The sequence below is a fragment of the Henckelia pumila genome, unplaced genomic scaffold, assembly GCF_033568475.1.
Source record: "Henckelia pumila isolate YLH828 unplaced genomic scaffold, ASM3356847v2 CTG_461:::fragment_3, whole genome shotgun sequence".
NCBI lineage: Eukaryota > Viridiplantae > Streptophyta > Magnoliopsida > Lamiales > Gesneriaceae > Henckelia > Henckelia pumila.
Window position 1 is genome coordinate 6,296,961 of NW_027331831.1, and position 10,571 is coordinate 6,307,531.

A 10,571-nucleotide genomic window follows, 5' to 3' on the forward strand; every position below is an offset into this window, starting at 1 on the left:
GGTATGTTTCACGTTCATCACGCTTAATCGTCGCTTATGCGTGCTTTTTATAACACTGCAAATAAACAAAATCTTGCTGCTCCCTCCAGTTTCGACGACTGAGGAAAAATACAAAAAAAAAACCAAGTTATTTTACCTTTTAGAAAATAATTATTATGTTAAAAAATAATTAGAATGTCAACATCTAAATTTTAAACTTAATTAATTAATATATAAAATCATAAAAAATATTTATTATAAAAATTTAAGCGGTGAAGTTGGAAAGTCAATATTTAAATTCTAAATTTAATTTATTATTTTAAAATAAAAAATATAGACGCTTATTCTAACTTAACCGGGTTTAATTTGGTCAAAATCGTATCTTTTCAATGACCAAAATAAAAAAACAAGTCAACTATTAGAACCAAATTAAAAAAAATCCAAATTAATGTGTTTTTTTTTTCAAAACATGACTTTGTATAGGACCAAAACCAAAAAAATAAGCCAACTTATAGGACCAAGACCAAAACAATTAACATATAGGACTAAATCCAAAGAAAAAATAGAGTTACAGGATCTTTTCCAAAACAAGCCAATATACAGTACCAAAACCAAAAAGAAGCCAAGATACAGGACTAAAACGCTAATTTTCCCCCAAAATTAATCACCACATATTTTTGGATCATAACTCAAAAGAAAATTTTATTACCAATTAGTGCTAATCATGGACTCATGAAGAGGACGGATCTGTAGTATAAAAATTTGAGACAAGCGTTTTGAGCTCCAAAATTTCGATAACTCAATATTGTTTTTTTTTTATTTCTACCAATTAGAGTTAGTCATGGACTCATGAATGGGGCATATCTGTAGTATAAAAATTTGAGGAAGCGCTTTGAGCTCCAAAATTTCGATAACACAATATTGTTTTTTAAAAAATATTAGTATGACATGGTACAGGTAACTCGCGAGCTTATACAATTAACAACGATTATGGACAGTGGCCCATGACGAAAACTTGAAGTCCTGTCGTCTATGTATATTTTTTAACCTCGCTCATAATTCATAAATATTCAATTGTCGTGTGTTCCCGTCATGAAACAAAATTATCCAGTATTCTACGACATTCAAGCTCGTTAGTCGTTATCATTTAATTTCCAGTGAACTGTGTTACAAGAAATTGTTAAGAAAATTGATTATGCAAATTTAATCAATTTTTTTGTTTCAAAAAGTGTGAGACGAGCAATATTAAAATGACTATGTACTGATTCGAAACATGAATTTCATATTTTATTTGGATGGTCTCGATTTCATTAGTATTTGCTTATAATATATTGTTTTTTATCTTATATTTTATCAATCTTTTATTTCTAAAATTATTGTTATTTATAATATAATATTTATTGATGAAAAAAATATACGAAAATGCATTATTTGTTGTGCTCGTCTCAGATTTAAAAAATTTCAGGTTCGACACTGACCATGTACATGACACTTCCAGTATCATTTGTATCGCTTCTGCCATATACATAAATACGAAACAAAATTCTGAATTCAATATAATTCAGTGAATTCAAATTTAATCATTGTAATATATAAAATATGATATTAAAACATAAAATTGAAGGAAATAAATCCGATTCATTTATAATTTCAGTTGTTCCTTGCTGTTGGAAAACGAAACAAATACAAACATTTCAAATCTACATCCTATCATCTATTTGACATATCACAGTGAAATCCACAAGTAAAATGCAGAGAACTGCAAATCTAATCTCACGTCGCCTTTCCAGCCTTCACCCGCAACTGAAGACAACAGATGCAACCCGTCAACATTTGCAGCGTCTGCATCGTATCACGTACTCATGCATCATCTATGTGAGTGTGTATATATATGGTTAAGGATCATCATTGCATTGCATCTTTGTTTGCTTGATCAGATGAAACATTGCGTCTCGTGAACTTGCTCAACAAATAGGCAACAACAACCTTAGTACCTAAGCTTGAATGGCCCCTAGACAGGTAGATAGCTCCACCTAGAAGAATTAAACCATTTGATATCAATTTATTCGAAGGCCTTTTTGTGAGTTTCATCCTGTTGGATTTGCGAGTCCCTATGCGTTGTGTGACATTTGCCATTGAGTTATCTGAATTTATCGAGCTGGTTGTAGTGTTTGAGACTTCAAATTCAGGTGGAACCTAGGTAAGAAGAGAAAAGTACAAATTGAACAATACGTAAATCTGCAATGATAAGTAGCAAGGGAAAAACAGGACATCCGGTAAACAAACAACAGATTCTCATTGGGTTTTTGCCAAGAATATGCAAAAACTTTATGGGTCTATATCAAACAAAATTAACCAAGTGAGATGATCCTATTAATATGATATACGTGAAGCCTAAGGAAGATAATACAATGCCCCCCTTCAAGTGGAACTAAATTCAAGTGTTCGAATTCCAACTGCTAAAACTCGTTCTTTGTCCTCGTAGGAAAAACGAACTACACATCCTTATTTCAACATACATCGGTTAATATTTCGCTCTTGCTATTCTTCGCAAAGAATAGCAAAAATGAGGAAATACAGTTCAGGACACGCAACAAGGAAACGAGAAAAAGTTCATAATGTATATCTTCTTTTATTGCTTATGAATTATTTTAATATATTACATACCAGTTTTAAAAGCACTTGATACGACAGGACCGGGTACTGTTATTATGTTTACGAGGCTTTCATTATTGTAGTTGTCTAATAGAATATTTTATTGTTACTCGATGTTGCCGCTGGCCATGAAGCCCGTGATCCTGTGAGTGCCCTAAAAACCCAACGGACCATCCAGTGAAACTAACTTGCTTCAAAACTGGTCCCATTGTTTTTGCAAAATCACATATTGAGAGTATGCTATGGCATATCCGATGAGAGCTCACCAACAACAAACTTGGTTTGAGCAAACGGATACAGAAAATCTGGCTAACTAAACAACATGGTATAATCATATCAATTAGGGACTGAATTCTTGGCTTCCAAGACTCTTCGGAGAACATTTGATGATAAGCATTCATTCTTTGAATCACGGCTAGGACCCGGAATATAATTAGGCGAATGGTGCATAATTCGATGTCAATAAAATTTGTTGCTACTTTCTCTCGAAGAATTTGTAACTAAAACATACCCGAGTTTAACATACGCAGAGCTGAAGGAACATCCCTGGGGAGTATGAAACTCCATGAATGCAATACAAAAAAGCCAGCACTAACCTTTTCAACAAACATGGTGGCACTAGCCGATGATTTTAGCTGAAGTTGCTTCCCAGAAGAATATTTGCGAAGTGCATCATCCATCTTGCACACATAACTCCATATGCCCTTTGCAAAGGCCAGTTTTGCCATTTCCACATTCAGACCAGCATCTTCTTGGTGCAACATTCTGATCTCACATGCATTTCTACCAGGAACTACAAAAGCAAGACAAATTAGATAAAAGTTTTACAGGGGAAGCATTTACTTATTTAATTCCTCCCATGTGACATAAGTAGTAAGTAATTAAACAAACATCTTCACAGGATGAGTACGTTAGTTGACTTTAATCAACATTTTCAGTCCACAACTAAAAATATAATATAAAAATTGGATTAGAGATTTCATGTATGACCAATTCATTCACGGCATGTAAAGTTTGCTCTCCAGCAAGCAAGAGAACCGCATCTTCTATAGTGCAAAGCACCATTTTCCAACAAATCTAGACGGAAAGATTTAACATGCTCAGGTGATAGAAAGCTATTAAACAGGTCCCATCTCAGTTAAATAGGAAGGATATAATTACTAAAAAGAGTAAAGGTGAAAATGGAGAGATGAATGGGGTGATTGCATGCCATGTGAGGTACAGTTAAATACTACACTTGTTTCTTAAAATAATCAGTAGGTCGAGCCAATTTATTTGGGGAGAAGGTGTCCAGTAACCTACCTTTCCTGATTCTCCAGCCTGATCTGAAAACTGAAACTCTTACATATCCTTTCTGTCTCGGTGCCGAAGGATGTTCACATTCCTTAAATGGTCACATACATGATCAGATTAGATAAAAGCTAGGAGACGAATGTGAACAAAGTGGAGGTATAGAGAATAGGGAACTAAATTATACTGAAAAATGAATTATGCTTCATCATTAATATCCAACAGTGGTAAACTGTTTCACCACAAAGTTCTAGACATTACACAGTCAATCTACTGGTTGCATTGTCTTTACCATTTTGCTTCAGCATGACTCACCTCTTCCATTCGATTTACTATGCTTCCAAAATTTGAGGCCTTAGAAGTATGGATGAGAGAACAAACAAAATTCATTCTTCTACACGAGCAATTCGAAGAAAAAAGAAGTTTATCATTAACTTTAACTTGTCTAGGAGATCCTTTATTGTGCTCAATATGTGAAAGAAACCCAAGAATCCTATGCATCCAATCCACAAAATCCTACTAATTGGGTATCAACTAACAGCTTATCATAATTTTGCCAGATATGTATTTAATGCTACCGGATTAGATACAAATATCAAATTCTAACACCCATGGATATCTGATCCAGTCAAGTACTTGTAAATTAAATCAAGAGCACCCCATAATGAATATAGAAGATGGAGTTTTTGAATTTTTTATGGAATTTGGGAAGGTTTGTTCTTGTTTAAAAATTTTTGATATTTAGAAGGAATTTTCAATGGCCAGTAAAGTGCAACCTATAGGTAAGCACAGGTAATGATTTCACACAGCTGTGAAGAAATTTTGATGTAAAAGTTTCAGAACAAATGCCAATTAACATGATAGCATAACTATGGAGAAGATGAGAATGTAGCATTTCTAAATCAAACATGGAACTAAAGCTCCACTCTGAAAAACACACAAGGACAGTCAGCATCAAATCATCTACAAACTAACTGATGATACCTATTATCAAGTCCTCAGTCTTTCAAATCTAGGCAGAACAGGTATGTGGCAATAAGAAATTAGAAAGTAGAATGTGGGTAAAACATATAAACTCATTAAAGAGACTTTATAAGCTCTCAAACCTTACTAAAGCAGTAGAAGGATCCATCCTTTCCTTGCCAGAGCCTCCAAGCCAATACATACTCTCTGGGTGTCAAGAATGGGAACTTTTTAATGGTGCGTCCAATTTCAGTACCACTGCCCTGGTCCACCTGCAACGACTCATGTCGAACAACTGTCTTGTCCCATAACATCCTATAACAGTTGTCCATGTAAAAATTCACCAGCAACTCAACAGAGCAATTTTCAAATGTAGTGATACTTAGATATTTCAAAGGCCCCTCCTGTAATTCATATGCAAGTAGAGGTCAAGGAACATAGAATTTCAGCAAAAGCATAAAGATCCGATAGAGCAAAGCAAAAACCTTGGGTTTTGAGAATTTGGCCTGGTAGGAAATATGATTGTTTCTTTTGTCACAAACATTTTCCCAGTTGACATTATCATGTGAAAGGGAATTATCATCCAGATTGTCAATGAGATTCTTCAGATCCAAATCTGAGATAATCGCGAGATTTCTGCAAGAAAATATAAATTACAGCTTACAGGCAACTTCAAAAGATTTGTTTTCTGTTCTGCGAAAGGGAGAGACAGATTACACACATACCGGATGGGTGCAAGTGGGCGACTGGGCTGAGGTTCCATTGGTCCTCTTCCTCTGAAAAACAAACTGCGGAAGCCAGATCGAAGCAAAGTGCAAATAAATATGAGAAGTATGACAGCAAGGGTCCAAGTCAATACCCATCCATCTCTAAATTCGACTTCATTCATTTTTTTGTTTTCCCTCCAGAATTCGTGTTCCAACATGATGCTCTTTCCTGGTTTTCTCTAGCCCAATCCTCCAAAATTCAATCCATTCAATCTCATACAACCCAGAAATCAGCTCCCGATTTCCAGCTAAACACTCTTCTTTCAGCATAGAGTTATCCTACTCATTCCGTTTTCGCTCATAGGCTAGTCTCATCCCTGGTACTTGCACAAGAAAAACAAACAATAAAAATATGCCTAAAGCATTACAATAAAAAAAAACTCCATCACAAAACCGCAAACACACGCCAAGAACCTTCCATGAAAAAACCAATAAATCGCAAGAAGCTTAACGAAACGATTTCTATTTTAAAAATAATAATAATAATAAGTAAGACACTAAGACCAACTCAAAAACAAGACCAAACAGCCCCAGCAACAAGACGTATCAATCAACACACAAACCACACACAGTAGGTTAAAAATACATTCCCATCTATACTGTAACGAATCCCGATACCTACAAAAACATAGCAAAAAATTCGCCACAAGAGCCAAATACTTGTGAAAGCATATAGTTAACGAATTACTCCGCGGATTGAACCTGAGAAAGAGCCTCTATAAATCACTGTACATAATTCAAATAGAGTAAGAGGATAGCATAGCAATTAGAATACATCATTCAGCTCGAATTTCTTCGAAAAAATCGCCGCGCGCACATCCTCTGCCACCAAGTCTCGATCGTTGGTTACAAAAAAAAAATGGAATTATAATTCGAAAAACGAAATAAATAAACAGATCGTACGATTTTCAGGGGAGAAATCCTAACGAATTTTGAGTGACGAGGAAAACTTCAATGTGGTCCTGCTTCTTCAGTTTGCCAATGTCGCTAATTTTTGTGTTGAAACAAAGAAACATAAACAAATTATTATAAAATAAAATAATAACAACAAATAAGTGGCGCAGATTTAATGATAAATTACATTTTGGTCCACTGGATTTGGGAAATTTGCAATAGGGGCTTCATTCTACTCTTATATTTTTAAGACAAAACATAATAAAACAAAATTCAAATTAATAATTAGATGGATAAAATATGTTTTATTACCCTAAAATAATTTAACATTTTTATCAATATTTACTGTGCACAACATTATACTTGATAAGAAAGCAAACATTTTCAATTTTATCCATTTCTTTTAACTTTTATTGATCATAATACATAGGTACAAGATTGCCATTAAAATATTAAAAAGAAAACAAGCATTCGAAACAATACAAACGTTACATACGTTATCCTTATTTGCTCGACTAGGGGAAAATAGCCAAATTTATAACCTCCATATATCCAAAATTCGATATTCGCCCTCCAAATTGATATCTTTTTAATTTAAATCATATTTCGTCAAAATGTTCATGTGGTACCAAATATCACCAATATATCGTCCACATATCAATAAGACTCGATTTTGTTAGTTTTACTTTTCCCTTCAACCACATATGCCTTTATTCATGCGCCACACAGATTACTTTCTTGCCTATGTTTTTCCCAGAAAACAGTCCAACAAATGCAGAAGGACCACTTTCCAACCCTTGGTCCATGTCCTCCAAATAAGTTATCTTCCCTTGCTTGTAAAGTCCGGAGATATCTTCAAGAAACTTTGGATATAGATGGAGATAATCGCTCTGCAGAAATCCCTGCATTCTCACTCGTTTGATGACGAGATTGAACAAGTTACGAGTCCCTTGTGGATCAGACAAGCTATGCTGAGAAACCATTCCACAGACGGCGATTCTACCGTGAATCCTCATGTTAAGGAGCACGGCCTCAAGCATAGCTCCTCCGACGTTTTCAAAGTATATGTCGATGCCTTGAGGAAAGCATCTGTATCATATGGAAAGAATGCGTATGAGAGTACAAAGAGAGCAACTAAATGACAAGTGTAATTTCTTTAGCAACTCTGTATCTTAACAAAATGATCTTGAGATTGCCCAAGAAGGAATGAAAATATGTGTTATCAACAGTTTAACAAACCTTTTCAGAGCTGCATCAAGATCTTGTTCTTCTTTATAGTTGAAAGCGTCGTCAAATCCCAGCTTATTCTTCAACAGATCAACCTTAAAACAAGATCAAGAATCAACAAAATTTGCATGAGATAACCAAATCAATGCTCAATAAATACGTGACGATCCTTCTAAACTCAACAAAACATACTGACTTTCTGTCCGCTCCCAGCACTTCCGACGACGTAACATCCATGTAACTTAGCAAGTTGGCCAACAAGCTGCCCGACAGCTCCGGATGCGGCAGATACAAAAACATGATCACCCTTTTTAGGAGCACAAACTTCGTAGAATCCAACATAAGCGGTAAAGCCCGGCATGCCTACATGATGTTCTTGATCAAGCACTTAAATCGGAATACAAAAAATACGCATATGTTGGAATAAGATTTGATTTTATTAAGATAATTAAATATCTTTGAAGAGAGTTCATTGTGATTTTGAATCAGTAACTTTCCTGCATATCATGGTATAATGTTTGTTATGTCACAGCATCTCTTCCCAATATTTTACCATTTTAAGTTCAACAAAGGGTTACATTCTCATTCAACTACACTTCTTTTAACACAATTCAACAAGTTTGTTTCCAAAAAAAAGACTATAAGCAAGGCTCGATTATGTCATAAACAATATAGGGTTGTCCCTACATCTTTTACCCCAGAATGTCTTATCCAGGAAATTGGGCATATACATTTTAAAATTAAAACTACACTACACCATAAGTCCATTCTTGTGGGGAACAGGAAACAAGAGAGTCAAAAGAAACTGGATTAATATCAACAACAGAATGAAAAAACAAATGCAGCGAAAATGCATACCGAGGAGGCCAGTATAGTATGACAATGGCATATTATCTGATTCAACCTTCCTCAGATGCTCGTGTTTGTAAATTAAGCTGTATTCTTCCCAACCAGTTAAACCCGAGACTATGTCCCCTGGCTTGAAGTTTGGATCATCAGAGTCGAGTACTTTAGACACACCTAATCCTTCAATGACCTTTTTTCCAAAAGAACCATTTGTTAAGAGCAAAATTCAACAATCAGTATATCAACTTCACAAGAAAAAGGTTAAACATCAACAATTAAACTACTTTGAAACAACAAACAACTATTTGTACTTAAATCAGTTTGACCTTAAAATAAGAAAGGTGGAGCATGCAATGCTTCTCAAATGAACGTATTAAAACTTCGCGTGTACTGTACTGTAAGAAGCATGGCAACAACAACTTGATATACATCCACATTAGCTACAAAATTAATAGTCAAGTGGTTAAAGGGAGGCTAATCTGTTTCTCTCAGGCTTACAACATGAGACGTTTCAACCCAGCCCAACCCCTACCAAACATACACGTATCGGGGGTTTAGAATTATATTATCTGACCGCATATGTATCTCATGAGCTTCGATATCTTAGGTCTACAATGATCAATTCATGAAAAATTCAAATGGGCTAACTCATTATGTTTTTGGCTTGTAGGAACTAATTATAAACGAAAAGCAAACATGCAATCTTCTGTTTCGTGAGAAATAACATTAGAATCACAAATGATAAAGCCAAGCAACGACACAAACTCAAAGATTTATCATAACTTATAATAAAGACTGTAGATAAAAGCAACTGATAAAAACTAGGAAACAAAAAGTGTTCTTACAGAACCAGGAACAAAAGCGGGGATGTAAGAGCCATGAAAGTTGCGCATTCTGCCACGCATATACGGATCGCAGGAGAGGTAAAGATTCTTGAGCAATATTAAAGAAGACCCCTTTGGAGCTTCCAACTTGATCGTGCTCCCTAACTTCAATTCCATATCTCTCTCTTTTGGAGTCCCTTCTATGTATCCCTTGAATATTACTTGCTTGTTTTGAACAATTTCGCCTATGGCTTCTCCCATTAGCAAAACCCCTCTTGGATTTCAACTGTGCCAGATAATTATGCTTCAAGTTTCTTGATTTTGAATATGGGAGATGGGGGACTTCACTAAATTTATTGAGCTACCTAACTTGTTACTTCAGGAAATAATTTTGTTGATAGGCATAAATTAAACATCAGAAAAAGTCCAGTGTGAAAATTAAGAGCTTTCAGACGCTGACAGTGATTATAAACTCAGGTAGTTGGATGCCATTGTATCGAATCAATACATTGTAGGGATTTTTGTGTGCTTTATGATGTTGATTGAAAGATGCACTTCCATTCAAAATTTAGAAATTTGGTGAGACGGTGGGAATGAGCAGACATAAACATTTGAATATCCCGAATTCAAAAGGTCAAGCTACTTGATAGTTATGTTTGTATGGAAATTTACAATCTAGATTGAAGACTATTTAATAATATAATTATAAAAAAAAAGACCATTTAATAATAGAGGCGTGGTCTATTAAAAAAACAATAAACCCCAACTATATCGATAAATGACTATGGTTCTCAAATGTTCCATGCATTATGTTATGAGCACCACTTCGTTCTGTTAACGTCTACATTACTAAATAGATCAACAAATTGTGAAGAGAAACCTTTTTTTTTTCCAAGGAAGATTTTTTTTTGGGCATGAAATGGGATTGTTCATGGTAAGATTGATCTAAATATTTGATCACAGATAGAAGTACGTTTTGTGTAGACAGTGTAGTATATTCAATTCTTATGCCTTGAAAGGCATACATGTTTACCATAAAATACAAGTGAAACCCATGTAATGGAACTAGAACAAATGATGATCGGAACCAACAAACAATTTGGGGGGGGGGGGGGGGGGGGGGGGG

General features: G+C 34.9%; 2 protein-coding genes across 3 annotated transcripts; both read right to left on the reverse strand.

The window, feature by feature from the left end:
- Positions 1-1,602: 1,602 nt before the first annotated feature.
- On the reverse strand, positions 1,603-6,659 carry LOC140871535 (uncharacterized). Of its 2 annotated transcripts, XM_073274077.1 has the most exons (8): positions 6,558-6,598; positions 6,430-6,476; positions 5,613-5,971; positions 5,373-5,523; positions 5,031-5,291; positions 3,937-4,018; positions 3,231-3,427; positions 1,603-2,175 (listed from the first exon to the last, which is right to left on the reverse strand). In XM_073274077.1, exons 3-8 carry the CDS (start codon positions 5,810-5,812, stop codon positions 1,885-1,887), a joined length of 1,182 nt encoding a protein of 393 aa, XP_073130178.1. In that variant the 5' UTR covers positions 5,813-5,971; positions 6,430-6,476; positions 6,558-6,598; the 3' UTR covers positions 1,603-1,884. The 2 variants fall into 2 exon arrangements, with proteins under 2 accessions (XP_073130178.1, XP_073130177.1); XM_073274076.1 differs by lacking the exon at positions 6,430-6,476 and having other exon boundaries at positions 6,558-6,659.
- Positions 6,660-6,947: 288 nt separating this feature from the next.
- Positions 6,948-9,915, reverse strand: LOC140871603 (2-alkenal reductase (NADP(+)-dependent)). The gene is made up of 5 exons (XM_073274184.1): positions 9,467-9,915; positions 8,634-8,811; positions 7,972-8,138; positions 7,788-7,870; positions 6,948-7,637 (listed from the first exon to the last, which is right to left on the reverse strand). Exons 1-5 carry the CDS (start codon positions 9,704-9,706, stop codon positions 7,259-7,261), a joined length of 1,047 nt encoding a protein of 348 aa, XP_073130285.1. The 5' UTR covers positions 9,707-9,915; the 3' UTR covers positions 6,948-7,258.
- Positions 9,916-10,571: the final 656 nt, after the last annotated feature.

What these genes read in the sequence shown, in the direction of transcription:
- LOC140871535 (XM_073274076.1), bottom strand. Translation starts at nt 5,812, where the DNA reads ATGTTGGAACACGAATTCTGGAGGGAAAACAAAAAAATGAATGAAGTC. An exon ending in CGCCCACTTGCACCCATCCG is followed by an intron (nt 5,524 to 5,612) that starts GTATGTGTGTAA and finishes ATTTTCTTGCAG; the next exon opens with AAATCTCGCGATTATCTCAG. An exon ending in CCAAATTCTCAAAACCCAAG is followed by an intron (nt 5,292 to 5,372) that starts GTTTTTGCTTTG and finishes TATGAATTACAG; the next exon opens with GAGGGGCCTTTGAAATATCT.
- LOC140871603 (XM_073274184.1), bottom strand. Translation starts at nt 9,706, where the DNA reads ATGGGAGAAGCCATAGGCGAAATTGTTCAAAACAAGCAAGTAATATTC. An exon ending in ATACTATACTGGCCTCCTCG is followed by an intron (nt 8,139 to 8,633) that starts GTATGCATTTTC and finishes AACATCATGTAG; the next exon opens with GCATGCCGGGCTTTACCGCT. An exon ending in GTGCTGGGAGCGGACAGAAA is followed by an intron (nt 7,871 to 7,971) that starts GTCAGTATGTTT and finishes TCTTGTTTTAAG; the next exon opens with GTTGATCTGTTGAAGAATAA.